Here is a 16,956-nt window from a genome sequence, read left to right as displayed (position 1 = left end):
TTTATCGGAACCCGGGAGCCCCCTTAAAAAAGGGGACCCCCAGATCCCGGCCTCCCCCCTGTGTAAAATGGTAAGGGGGTACAAATGTACCCTTACCATTTCACAAAAAAGAGTGTCAAAATGTTAAAAACGACAAGACAGTGTCATAAACCAGATGTGCCCAGAACTGTGTGACTGCAACGGAGTGAACCAGACATAAACAGATGAAAGTAAATATGTTTATTAAAGTAAATGCATGTAAATGTGAACACACCACCAATACAAACAGAGTGAATAAACTGAATAACCAAACAGTGATAATTAACCAACCAGTATATATATAGCAAAAGCGAGTACCAGAATTGTAGTCCAGCCAGGCCAGGGTTATAAACAGGAGATCAGCAGATGGGGGCCAGGAGTAAACAGACAAGGAACAAGATGGAAGGAATCAGGCTGCAGGGCAAGGATCCAGGGATACAGGAACAGAAACAAACAGGTTCAGGGTTTTAGGATACAGGATACAGGGTCCAGGATCAGGATCACAGATAAATAGGCTGCAGGTCAGAGCACAAGTACAATACCAGGGCAAGGTGTGTGTGCACTTGCCGGTTATTTATACTATTGCTGTTATCAAAGTCAGATGATGCCTAACTGCAAAAGGTAATGCCTGCTCCACACTGCCAGGAGACACCTGCTGGTGGACCTCAGTACTGCACGCCAAATGATAGATGTTACCAGCGGAGGGAACCTTTGCTGACAGTATCCCCCTTTCAAGGAGTGACCTCCAGATGCTCCAGCTAGCCATTGCTGGGGAAAGTGCATGGCATCAACCCAGACAGTGGGCAGAGTCACATTAGGTTGGGCAATAAGTACGTCAAGCTGGGAAGCAGGCACAAGAACCTCAAGCTGAGTAGCAGGCACATTGAGCTGGGTGGCAGGCACATCAAACTGGGCTGGGTGGCAGGCACATCAAGCTGGGCAGCAGACAGGAACACATCAGGCTGGGCAGCAGGCTCCACAGGCCGGGAAATGGGCAACGCACCCTCAGACCGGGAAACGAACTCTGGCACTTTGGGCTGGAACTCTGGCACTTTGGGCTGGAACTCTGGCACTTTGGGCTGGAACTCTGGCACTTTGGGCTGGAACTCTGGCACTTTGGGCTGGAACCCTGGCACTTTGGGCTGGAACCCTGGCACTTTGGGCTGGAACTCTGGCACTTTGGGCTGGAACCCTGGCACTTTGGGCTGGAACCCTGGCACTTTGGGCTGGAACCTTGGCATCGGAACTTCAAGCTGGGACAGATTGGCGGGTGTGGAGGCAGGTTAGGTTAATGGCAGGATCATTTTGGTTGGGAAAAACTTTCATTTTTTTCTTTGGTATGGTCACTGAAGCTCTATAGGTGATAGCAGAACTGTAGGTAATGGGTGCAGCAGACTTGAAAGGAGGATTGGGATATGGCAGAGAAGAGGTATCAGTAGCTGGGGGAAGATCTTGTGGGTTTGTAGGCAGCGGGGAAGAGGCAGGTGGGTTGAATGCAGGATAGGTACAGGGAGCAGAGACTGGATATAAGTATTTGGTTGGGAGCAGCATGTACTGGGCTGCAACTGAGGTTGACATGGCTGATGGGGAAACATACATTTGGGTAGGCTGTTGTCTGATGGCAGAGTGGGTTTGTTTGGCTGGGGCTGATTGCACCATGTTAGACCATGCTGAAAGTATAGGCTGTACAAACTGTAGTTTTAATTCACCCTGTCTAACAAAACACTGAGCAGACACAATACACTTAGCAATCACCTGTGGGGAACAGGTTGAGTAGTGCTCACAAAAATCAACGGGATCATCTTCACAATGCCACACTAGGAATACAACCTGATTCACATTAAAAGGAGGAGTGAAATCATCATGGCCCTCTGGAATTCAGGGCAGGGCCAGCTCAGTACAGATCTTGATCAAAGTCTGCACCTCCCCAAACAATATATAACCCCGATCGACCAGGGAGTGAGCCAGATGGATAGCTACAAAAAACTGGTCACTAGACTCTCAAAGCCTGAGGGCAATAATCACTACTTTTAGATGCCAGCAGAGAAAAATAAATAACCTCATCCGCATTCATGTTTGCAACCAAACTGAATCAAAATAGTTCTCCTGTGCAGCCACTTCTGGTCAGGGATGGCCCTGGTATTCTGTCATAAACCAGATGTGACCAGAACTGTGTGACTGCGACGGAGTGAACCAGACAGAAACAGGTGAAAGTAAATATGTTTATTAAAGTAAATGCAAGTAAATGTGAACACACCACCAATACAGAGTGAACAAACTGAACAACCAAACAGTGATAATAAACCAACCAGTATATATATAGCAAAAGGGAGTACCAGAATTGTAGTCAAGCCAGGCCAGGGCCATAAACAGGAGATCAGCAGACGGGGGGCCAGGGGTAAACAGACAGGCAACAATATGGAAGGAATCAGGCTGCAGGGCAAGGATCCAGGGATATAGGAACAGACACAAACAGGTTCAGGGTTTCAGGATACAGGAATCAGGGTTCAGGTCCAGGACCAGGATCAGGACCACAGATAAACAGACTGCAGGTCAGGGCACAAGGACAATACCAGAGCAAGGTGTGTGTGCACTTGCCAGGTATTTATACTATAGCTGCTATCAAAATCAGGTGATGCCTACTTGCAGAAGGTAATGCCTGCTCCACACTGCCAGGACCCATCCTCTGGTGGACGCCAGTACTGTGGCCCAAGGATGACATAATACCAGCAGAAAAAAGCTCTGACAGTTCTAAACTGCCAAGAGACACCTGCTGGTGAACCTCAGTACTGCACGCCAAATGATAGATGTTACCAGCGGAGGGAACATTTCCTGACACACAGCTTGGGGAATCAGAGGGGGGCAGGGCCACCTGCTCACGTAATCGGGTGACTCTGCCCCCTCTGACGCCACGAGGAAGCCATAGGGAAGTCCACGTGGCACCAGAGGGGGCAGGGTCAACCGGGTATGTCACTGGGTGGCCCCGCTCTCAGTTATATAACAACTATCACAAGCAAAGACGCATCACATGGTGGGAGCCTCCCATTGAGGTAGATCAGTTGCGGTGGAGAAGAAGATGAATGGAAATCGTGGGACTTTTTTTTTTTTTAATAAAGGACTTTAAGACACCCAAGCTGTGTCTTGTGGTTTTTAAAATTTTGACCCTTTTTTTGTGAAATGGTAGGGGTACATTTGTACCCAGTTACCATTTCACATGGGGGAGAGGCTGGGATCTGGGGGTCCCCTTGTTAAAGGGGGCTTCCAGATTCCAATAAGCCACCCAACCGCAGACCCCCACAACCACCGGGCCAGGGTTGTGGGGATGAGGCCCTTGTCCCTATCAACATGGGGACACGGTTCTTTGGGGGGCTACTCCAAAGCACCCTTCCCATGTTGAGGGCATGTGGCCTGGTACAGTTCAGGAGGGGGGTGGTCTCTCATCCTCCCCTCTTTTACTGTGGCCTGCCAGGTTGCATGCTCGGATAAGGGTCTGGTATGGATTTTGGGGGGGACTCCTACGCCATTTTTTTAAATTTGGCGCAGGGTTCCTCTTAATTTCCATATCAGACCCGAAGGGCCTGGTATGGATTTTAGGGGGACCCCCATGCAATTTTTATTTTGGTTTGGGGGTTCCCTTAATATTCATACCAAACCGAAAGGGCCTGGTAATGGACTGGGGGGATCCCATGCTATTTTTTTCAATGAGGTTTAACTATATTGCCAAGACCCGACAATTCATTACAGCCACAATCAGTTTTAAATGACAATTTTCCTTTAGAAATGTCATTTTGCTGTGGTACTGTTCTGAACACGGGAGAAATGTGTCACTTTACAGTCATACTGTAGACAACCCCCACCAGGCATGATATTTAAAGGAATATTTCATTTTTATTGTTTCACTTTAAGCATTAAAAAAATCACTGTATCAAAATGTCATTGATACATGTCCTCGAGGGGAGGACTCGGGTCCCCAAACACTTTTTATGACAGTAACTTGCATATAAGCCTTTAAAATTAACACTTGATTTTTCATGTTAGTGTCCTATGGACTTTAACGTTGTACTGGTGGGTTTTAAATTTGCCCGGAACACCGCATATTGTTTGGTGTTCGCAGAACATCCGAACAATCAAAGTTGGGCCTGAACTTATGCTCGGCCCGAACCGTTCACCCATCCCTATTAGCCAGGAGTGTACCTTTAAAATGGTCAACAAGTGGCAATCATCCTTATTATTCTGGTAGGGAAAGACAGCATTACCTTGTATTTCAGGGTATTTGAGTAGAATCAAGAAGGCATATCTCATTGTTACAGTTGTAGTTTCCGTCCCGGCAAAGAACAGGTCAGTTACCGTTCCTATTAAATTATCCTGATGAAATTCTGTTTTTGGGTTGTTCTTTTCCTGAAAAATATTTTCAGAGTCATTGTAGCATCTAAATGGGACATATGCCTACCCAGGGCTTTTTTCTCAGAAAATAGGTGCAGAAACAGTAGACGACTCCCCAAACCCTACACCCCCCCCCCCCCCCCCTGGACACAATTTCACCAACAGTGGAAGGGGTTTGTACCAGGAGTGCAATACGTACAGAGTGCCTGGGGGGGGGGGGTGTTACAGAATGCAGAGTTCAGAGCTGCGCTACTTAAAGAGTTCAGGAGGTGCTATGTACAGGTGCAGAATTCAGAGGTGCGCTGCATACAGAGTGCAAATTCAGGGGTGTACTACACACAGGGTGCAGAGTTCAGCCTTTTTCCACAGCTGCTTACCTCTGCATCCCCCATCCATATCACACTTTCACCCCTCTTTAGCTCTGACCACCATCTTCCACATATCTTATTTGTATTGCTGTATAGTGCTGAAGCACCCAGCTGGCTATAGTACCTCCCTGCACACTGTAGGTGGCTCTGCCTCCTCATTTGCAGGGAAATCATTCAGTGGGGGGTGTCAGGATCTGCACTGCACACCAGACACCTGCATCTTCCTTCCCATCCTGCACTTAGTGGGAGTGGCTCAAGAGATCATATCTTTGGGAGTCATTGGGAGACAAGCTGCCACTTGTGAACACAGAAGCTGGACTTCGGTGTTTAGAAGTGATAGCGGTGGGCAGGGAGCAGCAGGCCTGACCCGAAGGTGGTGGAACTAATTTTCACCAAGTTCCAGATGAAAAAATGCCACAATCCAATGAAGTCACCACTAATCTTAGGTCTCCCACCTTAGCTCATACTGTTTTTTTTCCTTCTGCATATTGATGGAGCATCAGAGTTAAAAGAAACTCCTCCCTCCAGCTTCTTGCCCCTTCCTAGGAGTTTGGACAGGTGCCATTTGACAAAGGAACTGGAATAAGCAAGACTTTTTCACTAGAGCTCTCATGTATTATTAATCGATCAGCGTCCTTGCCAGGAGTATTTTTTAACTACATAGAATGTAACACAAAGCCACTGTATGTAGATGTTACAATATGGTTGCCACTTTTGCACTTCTTACAAGCTAAACAGTAAATACTAAAATAACTCTTTAAAACGTTTCTTGCATTAGATTGTAGATCAAGAATTGAAATCAAACCTACCTCTTCCATTTTTATGAGGAAGCAATCTATAAAGTCACGAATGCAATTCTCATCCAATGTCTCCTTGTGAGCTTCCACCATTTCTACCACAAACGCTTTAAGGTTTTCAGAATTTTGAAAAAGTTTCCGATGGGGGCCAGGGACATGGCTTATTAAGGTTGGGAACAGACTAAGAAGCTGAAACAAAATTTTAATTGCATATATAATAACATCCAATGATCTCCAATATCTCAAGTGTATAAAATGAAATCACATAAATTTATAACAGATATACTCTCAATCAGTTGCTATTTGAACACTCCTCAGTGATTTCACAACACCATAAACTTTAAATAAATAGTAAATATATAGTGAAGCGTAACTAAATAAGCATATGGTAAATACCATCCCAAAGGTGTTCTATCCGGTTGAGGTCGGGACTCTGTGCAGGCCAGTCAAGTTCCTCCAACCCAAACTCGCTCATCCCTGTCTTTATGGATCTTGCTTTGTGCACTGGTACATAGTCATGTTGGAACAGGAAGGGGCTATCCCCAAACTGTTCCCACAAAGTTGAGAGCATGAAATTGCCCAAAATGCCTTGGTATGCTGATGCCTAAAGAGTTCCCTTCACTGGAACTAAGGGGCCTAGCCCAACCCCTGAAAAACAACCCCACACCATAATCCCCCCTCCCCCAAGTGATTTGGAGCAGTGCACAAAGCAAAGTCCATAAAGACATGGATGAGCGAGTTTAGGGTGGAGAAACTGGCCTGCAGAGATTCTTGACCTCAACCCGATAGAACACCTTTGGGATGGATTAAGGCGGAGACTTGAGACAGTCCTTCTTGTCCACATCAGTGCCTGACCTCACAAATGTGCTTCTGGAAGAATGGTCAAAGGACAAATGACACACTCTGTAACCTAGGGGACAGCCTTCCCAGAGGAATTGAAGTGGTTTTAGCTGCAAAGGGTAGGCCAACTCAATATTAAACCCTACGGACTATACGGATTTTATTCCATATGCACTTAGTATCAACAAATGCTTGACAGCTCATCCAATCGCTGTATTCCTCTCTGATAATATCCAATCGACTCGCAATCCAAGATATAGCTTTCTCCCACTCCAAGTCAAATCAACTGACAAGTTCGAGGAGTACCAACATTGGATCGTTATATAGCCGTATTCACATTTCCTCAGACCTCAACCTGCTGGGTCGGCTCTCTGGCCAGCGCGGGTTTCTCTGTCTTCCCCTCTCTTTTCCCCCATTCTTTACAGTGGAGAGGGCACACCATACACCAGGTCTTCCGCCACAACCAGGAGCCCTCCCAGACCCATCTTGGCCCAGCTTCTGCATTACAGAGACAGAGAAACAGTACAGAGAAGGCCAATGTTCAGGTGAATGGGGTCAGAGTGTCATTCTACCCCGATTTGTCAGCAGAGGTGCAGAAACGCAGGGCCAAATTCTCTGATATGAAGAGGTGCCTGAGAGCTCTGCAGCTTCCATATGCCATGCTGTAACCCGAAGCTAAGAGTTACAGCCAACAGACAGGCCCACTTTGAATCGACTCAGGAAGCAACCATGTGGCTAGACTGTAATGAACAGGCCCTACGCCACCGTGATAGAGATGAAGGAGACAGACCTGCCTGACCCACCTACCACAGAGAGCAGTTTGTTTAAAGCTCACCTACTGCCCCTTGAATGGAGCTGTTATTCCCCCCTTGATCCTGCATTTACCAGCCATATCCCTCTTTTTTACGTTCAGATGTTTTTCAGCCCCCTGAGTCTCATTCCTATGTCAGGAAGTTTATACGCATGGGGAATTTCCTTGCCTTATGCTGTTGGGAGTCATGATATTGCTATGCAAATCATGACCTATCATGTAAAGTAGGCAAGAAAAACGCTTTCTCGCTACATGAGGGATAAATCAAGAACACCATATTGGCTTGGGTTTCAAGTTCATTTACACTGGCTCGTCCCGTTGACGGACTGTTTTTTTTTTCATATTTTCTTCATCTATATTGAAAGCTGCGCACCCATGATACTGCATACTGGTACTGTTGAGCTATATCATTTATTTCAACCGACACGAAGGACATCTTGCTCCAGCTTAAACCCTCTGACCGGAGACGGCGTCAGCTGTCATGGACCCTACCTTACTCCCAGAGTGTGGGCCCCCCAGCCCACCCAGCCCTATTGGCTCAGATGTGCCACAGAACTTCCTGAAGACGGCACTTGAATCATACCTCCCCCTAAGGCAGCCCTCAAAATTTCAACTCGCCTGCTTGCATTTGGCGAGTGAAATTATGAGGGGTGCGAGTATAGACAGGGCTGTGCTGTCCCGGGAATGCACAGGCTCACAGCGCGGGTCATTTCAATAGGAGCAATCCGTCGCTTGGGACCACCCCTCTCCACCTCCCTCATTCCGCTTGTCCCCACCCTCTCACACACACTCACAGCGAGGGCCATTTCCATAGGAGCAGTCCACCGCATGGGGCCGCCGCTCTCCATCTCCCTCATGCCGCTCATCCCCGCCCTCTCGCACAGGCCCCCGCCCTTTCACACAGACTCACAGCAAGGGGCATTTCCATAGGAGCAGTCCGCCTCCTGGGACCGCCCCTCTCCCCCTCCCTGTACTCGCTCATCCCGCCCCCTCGCACAGGCTCGTGGTGAGGGGCATTTCCATAGGAGAAGTCTGCCGCCTGGGACCGCCCCTCTCTACCACCCTCAGTGTTTGCACAATGCCTGACCCCACGGCTGCAGGAGAAAGGTAACTGTCAGTGTGCTGTGACTGAAAGCAACACATGTGCTTGAGGAGGTTGGCGGCATTGAATGGGGAATTTAACAAGATGTGTGCTGGGAAAAAAGGGGGGTTAATTGGAGGCATAGGTCTGAATCATATTTATGCCTCCAAATCCACCCCAATACCCATGCCTCCAATTCCACTGCATTGCATTGATGGGCACTGACTGGGCTGCACTGATGGGCACTGATAAGGCTGCATTGATTGGCACTGATGGGGCTGCGCTGATGGGAACTGACCGGGCTGCACTGATGGGCACTGATCGGCCTGCATTGATGGGCACTGGTGAGGCTACATTGATGGCCACTAATCAGGATGCATTAATGGACACTGATAAGGCTGCATTGATGGGAACTGATGGGGCTGCACTGATCGGCACTGATTGGGGGGGATGCCTGTGTCTCTTCAGAACTCAAAATGCTGCACACAGTAGAGAGAGAGACTCGGTACCAACAGCCCTGGAGGCGTTAGACTTTGGCAAACCAAATAAACTATACCCGACTTATAACCTAGTCCAAAAAATTTGGAACAAGATCAAATACCTACAGGGAGTGACAGTGTTCACGGACTATAGCCCTATCTGGTCCAACGGCACATACCCAGAAGTAGCCAAACTACAGCATGGTACACTATGGAAGAGGTATGGGGTGGTATATCTCAGACAGATTTTTCATAATGAGAAACTGCACACATTTGAAACTCTACAGGGACTATTTGGGTTATAACAGTCCATGCGGTTTTACTACATGCAATTAAAGCGTGCTGTAACAGCCCAGAGTAGATCCTCGGAATGGTCCCCTTCACCAACACCATTATTTGATCTGATTGCAAGGGCAGCCAATACTAAGGGATTCATATCACAGTGCTATAGTATGCTATTGCAGAAATTTTTGGGCAAGCACCGCCTGAAAATGCTGGCTAAGTGGGAGGGAGATGTGGGCCTGATTGATGGAGATCAGTAGGAGGAGGTCCTGCAGACTGTGCCCACATGCTCTTTGAATGTTTTGCAAAGACTGATGCAATTATACATATTGTTAAGAGTATATTATACCCCCCACAGACTGTATGTTATGGGTCTCCAGCCCACTCCACTGTTTACCAGATGCAAGAGAGAGACCATGGAGCCCTGATCCACCTACTGTGGCGGTGCCCGAAACTCCACCCTATAAACAGGGTGTTTCGGGTCTCGATGCCCACAAATCCAAAACACTGTTTATTAAATGGACTAGATCAGTTAGAATGGGACAAGAGTACTAGAGTGGCAGTTACTAGAGCTTTATTCCTGGCACGTAAGCTAATAATGACACACTGGATATCGGAAGACCCTCCTGCTCTCAAAGAGTGGATCAATGCTGTGGGAGAAATGCTCCGGAAAGAAGAAATCACTTACCAACATAGAGGTTGCTCCCAGAAGTATGAGAAACTTTGGGGACTGTGGCTGAATCTATCGGGGCTTGCCCAGGTGGATCTAGTCATGGGCAGATTGCTGGGCATGGGCATCTGAGGTGGCTAAATGTCAGACCAACAGAGCAAAATATTTGTTTTTTCTTAAACACTTATCCCTTAAACCAGATCAGGACATGAGCTATGACCAGATAGTCAAGAAGTGTAAAGACAAATACCGTATTTATCAGCGTATAACACGCGCCGGTGTATAACATGCACACCAAGTTTAGGAGAGAATTTTAAGGAAAAAACTTATATATAATATATATATATATATAAACATAATTGTGAAGTGGAAAGAAAAATGGTTTTCAAATTTTTTACAAATAAATATCTGAAAAATGTGGCGTACATTTGTATTCAAGCTCTGTCAGATTGGATGGAGAGAATCTGTGAACAGAAATTTTCAAGTCTTGCCACAGATTCACTCAATTGAATTTAGGTCTGGACTTTGACTTGGCCATTTTAATCCATGAATATGCTTTTATCAAAACTATTCATTGTAGCTTTGGCTGTATGTTTAGGGTCCTGCTGAAATGTGAACCTCCGCCCCAGTCTCAAGTCTTTTGCAGACTCTAACAGGTTTTCTTCTAAGATCGCCCTGTATTTGGCTCCATCCACCTTCCAACTCTGACCAGCTTCCCTGTCCCTGCTGAAGAAAAGCATTCCCACAACATGATGCTGCCACCACCATGTTTCACAGTGGGGATGGTGAGTTCAGGGACATGTGCAGTGTTAGGCCGCGTACACACGGGCGGATTGTCTGTCCAACTTAGTCCACTGAACCGTGTTTCAGCGGACAATCCGCTCGTGTGTGGGCTTCAGCTGACTTTTTCAGCGGACTGTCTGACGAACAAAGTCTTACGGAATTTCCGTAATTTTGTCCGTTCAAACTTGGTTTTATCCGTCCAAACTTGGTTTCAGCGGACAGTCCGCTTGTGTGTAGGCAAGTTGGACGGACTAAGTATGGCGCATGCTCAGAAAGGATTTACACGGCCGAAGGTTGCATTGCAGTGTATAGGACGTCGTTTTTCTAGTCCCATCGTACGTGCTGTACACGTCATCGCGCACGCTTTCAGCGGACTGTCTGCTCATCGTGTGTGGTCAAGTCCGTTCATTCAAAATTTGGACGGACTGTCTGTCGGATTGTCTGACGAACTTAGTTGGCCAGACAATCCGCCCGTGTGTACGCGGCCTTAGTTTTCTGCCATATAGCGTTTTGCTTTTGGGACAAAAATTAAAATTTTGGTCTTATCTGACCAGAGCTCCTTCTTCCACATGTTTACTGTGTTCCCCACATGGCTTTTCGCAAACTTAAAACATAACTTCTAATGGCTTTCTTTCAACAATGGCTTTTTTCTTGCCACTCTTCCATAAAGGCCAGATTTGTGTGGTGTATGACTAATAGTTGTCCTGTGGACAGATTCTCCCACTGAACTGCAGCTTCTCCAGAGTTATCATGGGCCTCTTGGCTGCATCTTTGATTAATGCTCTCCTTGTCCAGCCTGTCAGTTTAGGTGGACGACCATGACTTGGTAGGTTTACAGTTGTGCCATACTCTATTTTCAGATGATGGCTTGAACAGTGCTCCGTGAGATGTTCAAAGCTTGGAATATTTTTTTATAACCTAACCTTTAAACTTCTCCACAACTTTATCCGTGACCTGTCTGGTGTGTTTCTTGGCCTTTGTGATGCTGTTTGTTCACTAAAGTTCCCTAACAACCTCTGAGGGCTTCATATAACAGCTGTATTTATAGTCTGATTAAGTTACACACAGGTGGACTCTATTTACTAATTAGGTGATTTCTGAAGGCAATTCTCTCCACTAAATTTTAGTTAGGGGTAGCAGAGTAAAGGGGGCTGAATAAAATTGCATGCCACACTTTTTAGATATTTGTAAAAAAAAATTAAAAACATTTATCATTTTCCTTCCACTTCACAATTGTGTGCCACTTTGTGATGGTCTATTATATAAATTCCCAATAAAATACATTTACTTTTTTGGTTGTAACATGACAAAATGTGGAAGATTTCAAGGGGTATGAATACTTTTTCAAGGCACTGTATATATATCAATATAAAACATGTATAGTGTGTATATACCTACAATCATACACAATATAAATATTTACCTGGCCCAATCGTGAGTTCAGCAGAGTTACAACTTCTTGAATAAGTTTCAGAAGGGTCATGAACTTCTTGTCTTCATAGTCAAATCTCTCTCCAAAAACAATGGAGCAGATGACATTGGAGATAGACAATCTTAGCAGATGACTTGGGTTTATTGGTCTATCTGTTATTATGCAAGCAGAATCAATCAGTTCTTTTATCCACAACATCAGTATCTATAATTTAGAAAAATCTATTAAAAAAAAACAATAATTTCAAATCTATGAGGGCCTTGGTTAAAAATACTAAAAGATTACAGATTAGTCTGGCATAAGAGATGAGTTGAAGACTCCAGGCAACGCCTATAATCTACCTCTCATCATCAAACCGATAGCCTGCTTGATATTTCAGGATATTTGATAGGTTAACAATACCATGCAAACGCCATCTTGTCAATTCACAAATACAATGGATAGATATACTGTTTAAAAGTTTCAAAGTTGACAATGCATTTTTCTATCAACTAGGTGGCATTAACGTCTTAACAACTGCTTAAGAATAACTACCGAAAAAGTTGCCAATGCAATTTATCTCTCATACAACTAGAGGGAACCAACATACTGGGAACAGTTATATGAGAACTATCTTCACTAACTTTTTCTGCTTTGTTTCACATATAAACCTTTACTTTTTTCCTTGAAATTAATAAGCAGGAAACCAGGTTTCGCCAACTACTCCTAAAGAAGATGGAACACTCCAGAACTTCTACCATAAAGGTTCCTCATACTTCTCTGAATGCTTCTGTAAGCACATAAAGATAACTGTGAGTAAGCACAATGGCATACACTCTGTCACAAACACAGAAAACAAATTACAATACGTTGAAAAGGACATAGATACTCAATGCTTAAAAGGAAAAGTTTTTCCTCTTTCCTCTACTCCATTCTGATGATACCCTCCTCTGTTACATTAATCATTCCAACAATGATGAGGGAAGGAGAGGAAAAGGAGAAAAGATTATGATCCAAAGAATTCATGCAAAACCCAGCAGTCTAATCTATTAAAATCTGATATACAATAACTGCACTGAAATATTTGCATAACAATATAATTTATTACAATTATATAGACTCTCATTAGACAAGTTTTACTATAAGGAACATTGTCTTGGGACACGTTTCCAGTGGGACCTTTGAGTGATGAGGTTCCCAACTATATATATATATAAAGAAGAAGAAGAAGGAGAAAAATGTACCTATAAACAGTAAAGTATTAAGAATTGTTATATTTTAATGTTTAATGCTTACGTTAAAGTTTATAGTTCTACAATGGTTCTACTACAAATTGTGCTCTTGAATGAAGCTAATATATGACTATTCACAAACTGTATAATTGTCTGTTCTAATTGATTATCAAACCCTCTAAATCAACACTTTATAGTCCTGATAGCAATACTAATTATAACTCGTACAAAAGTCAAAAATGTAATAATTTATGGACCCAGATTTTTAAACCTGGTCCTCAAGGAGCTCCAAACCCTAACACTAAACTTCTAATAAAACGTATAGACACTACCTGTCCATAAACGTGTCTCCCACCTACCTCCCAGAGTTGTAACTGGTGATATCTCACATAATACTAACATCTCTGCATCCTTCGGACGTATACCTGAGCCTAGACTCATTAATTGTACTGCCGGTACAACCACACCCCTTCTAACCCCCCTCAACCTTGCCCTTTCTCATTTTACGTAACTGTCCTCCCTCACTCCTCCCTTCCACCTCCCTCAACCCCCATCCCTTCATATACTGTTCAAGATGACTTATTCTCACTTAGGGAAAACCCCTACACTTATATCGCACAATATCAGCGGCCTCAACATCCCAGAAAAGAGATCCAAACTACTAAGAGAACTCAAAAAAGCCAGCCCATCGATTGTTTTCCTTCAAGAAATGCACTTCAAAGGTCAAAACATACCTAAACTCTCTAACAACTCCTATACAAGAGCATATCACGCTACAAACCCATTAGCCAAAACTAAAGGAGTTACTATTCTCCTACACAAAGATTCCCCGTTTGAACTTGGGCATCAAATCACAGATCCTGAAGGCCTCAAAGGAAAATGGGAAGGTTCTCCCATCACCCTAGCAAATGTCTACTTTCCCAACAAAGCCCACATCACATTCTGTAACAAAATAGTGAATGAACTTAAGTGGTTTGCTGAAGGCTGCACAATCTTAGAGGGAGATTTTAATATCCCCCTCTCACCACTTCAGGACACATCCCATGTTTCGTACAAAATCCTTAAGCGCATAAGATTTCTACTACAATCTTTGACCCTGGTTGATTCATGGAGAGCAATCCATACTACAGTCCGAGGCAACACATTCTTCTCATCACCCCATAAAAGATAGTTGCGAATAGATCCAATTTTCATTTCCCAAAGAGACCACACTAATTTATCTGAGGCTGAAATTGGAATCATAGCTCTATCAGACCAGGCTCCAATGGCCATCACTCTAAAATTCAACCCTTCCAAACAGACAACCTTTAACTGGAGACTTAATGCAGCCCTGCTTACCGACCAAACAATAGTTTGATGACATACACAAATCCATTAAAAACTACTTTACCATCAATGTAGACTCTGACACAAACCCTCTCAACAACTGTGAAGCACAAAAAAGTGTAATTAAAGGAGATTAAATTAAATGGGGAGCAAGGAGGAAAAAAGACAGAGACAAAGAAATCACTGCCCTTATGGACACAATTGCTAGATTGGAGACATTACCTAACAATCTCTGGCTTCCAAAGTAGAAAATGAACTCATGCAACATAGGAATGCCCTGAATCAAATCCTACACCTCAATAACCAAAAATCTCCTTTCTTTCAGAAAAGTATATTCTACGAACACGGGGATAAAAGTGGGAAACAGCTTGCGAGAGCTCTAAAAGAAGCAACAACAGCAAACCACATACACGCCATACGCAAAAAAAGAAGAACACTTGAATACAACTCAGGAAAGATTGCAGAAATTTTCCACGAATTCTACACTAAATTATACAACCTACCTCCCCAACACAAAGCACCCCATGTAACACTCACGAAAGAAAACATGATTTAAAAGTTCTTAGAAGAAAGTAAAATTCCCTCTTTGACCCTTGAGGATATGAACAGCCTATAAGACCCCATTACCATCTTAGAACTACAAGCAGCTATCAAAGGTTTAAAAACGGGTAAAAGCCCCACTCCAGATGTATTCACATCACAATACTACAAAGTATACACACAACTTCTTTCTAAACCCCTCTTAAAGGCATTTAATCATTTAGCAAACAACAATGACTCAAACACACTTCTAATGGCACACATCGCTGTCTCCCCCAAACCAGAAAAAGACCACACAGGCTGTGCGAATTTCAGACCAATCTCCCTTTTAAATATAGACATTAAGCTACTAGCCAAAATCATAGCCAACAGAATGAAACCCCTTTTTATAAAAAATAATAGGCCCGGAACAAGTTGGCTTCATGGCAGGAAGGGAAGCCAGAGACAATATAACAAAAACTTTAAACCTCATCCACTACTCCCGGAAGGCAAAAATCGAGGGCCTTCTACTGTCAACAGATGCAGAGAAGGCCTTTGATAGAGTATCTTGGGATTATATGATGACCACATGCTCACATTTAGGAATAGGCGCAAATATGTTAAATTGGATAAAAGCACTCTACCAAAAACCACAAGCAAAAATCAAAGTCAATAACACTTTTTCAGAACCACTACAAATACAAAATGGCACATTTCAAGGCTGTCCACTCTCACCTTTCTTTTTATTTTAACATTAGAACCTCTTATTAGAACCATAAAACTATCCTCAGAAATCCACAGGCTAAACCTCCATAATAGAGAATACAAAACTGCAGTGTATGCAGATGACCTATTATTCTTTATTACACAACCTCATATCTCTATCCCCAACCTTAAAAATATTTTCAAAACATTTGGTTTTATATCCAATTTCAAAACAAATCAATCAAAATCCGAAGCACTAAACCTTAGCTTGCCACCCGATAAGCTACACCTTCTTAAAGGGAACTACAATTTTAAATGGGAACAAACCACTCTCAAATACCTGGGCATCAAATTAACATCCAATATTGAATCTCTTTTCGCAGAAAATTTCACCCCTTACTAAATTCCATACTAAAGATCTACAAAAATGGACCCCCAAATTATTCTCATGGTTCGGAAGAGCCGCAATTTTAAAAATGACAATACTCCCCAAACTACTACACCTCTTTAATGCATTACCTATACCAATTCCTAACTCTTTCTTTTCCAGACTATTGCAGATGCAGAGAAGGTTTTTATGAGCTGACAAAAAACCTAGAATAAACTTCAGACTTCTCACATTACCCCAAAAAAGGTGAAATAGGCCTCCCAGACTTTAAAAAATACTGCTATGTTAACCACATCACTAGATTAATTGACTGGCATTGCCATAGTCAAAATAAAGACTGGGTACATCATATACATAACAAACAACAATTATTATACTACCCATGGTCTATCCATTCCAAAAACACCAGAAACATAGACCACCCCTTAGTGGCCACCACATTAAATATTTGGCACATAATCACTTGCCAGCACAAACTAGCCTCAATCCAGTGGCGTAACTAGAACCTTCAGGGCCCCGATGCAAGAAACCATGAAGGGCCCCCCTGAACCCCAGCCAGGGCCCTTCCCTCCGAGTCCGGCGGTGGAACTCCAGGGCGTGGTCACAGGTATGAAAAGTTTGTTTACCCGGGAGAAGTATGCAGTGCAGTGTGGGCTGGACTCGGGGGGGGGCGGGACTCTGGCTGGGGAGAACAGACATCGGACTGAGCGGCAATGCATGGAGCAGGAGAGGGGTACTCTGAGGAGCCGGCTGAGGACACAGGTCATGCGGGGAATGCACAACTGAAGAGCAGCCAGTGCGATAGTCGAGCATGGAGCTCTGCTAGTCACCCTCCAGCCACCCGTGTGCATGGTGCACTGGTA

General features: G+C 44.1%; 1 protein-coding gene across 1 annotated transcript in view; it reads right to left on the bottom strand.

The window, feature by feature from the left end:
* LOC143982602 (cytochrome P450 2G1-like) overlaps positions 1-16,956 on the bottom strand; it is a 56,128-nt gene that overhangs the window by 14,681 nt on the left and 24,491 nt on the right. The window contains exons 4-6 of the mRNA XM_077481481.1: positions 11,936-12,092; positions 5,579-5,755; positions 4,275-4,416 (exon numbers count right to left, since the gene is read on the bottom strand). Of these exons, the coding sequence (XP_077337607.1) occupies positions 4,275-4,416; positions 5,579-5,755; positions 11,936-12,092 (476 nt within the window). The remainder of the gene's footprint in view (positions 1-4,274; positions 4,417-5,578; positions 5,756-11,935; positions 12,093-16,956) is intronic.

Source organism: Lithobates pipiens, unplaced genomic scaffold (genome assembly GCF_037356315.1).
Source record: "Lithobates pipiens isolate NorthernLeopardFrog02 unplaced genomic scaffold, aLitPip1_a1.2 Scaffold_1, whole genome shotgun sequence".
In the NCBI taxonomy this organism is placed as follows: Eukaryota; Metazoa; Chordata; class Amphibia; order Anura; family Ranidae; genus Lithobates; species Lithobates pipiens.
Note: the sequence above shows the minus strand (reverse complement) of the source record. Positions and strands in the feature narration are given on the sequence as shown.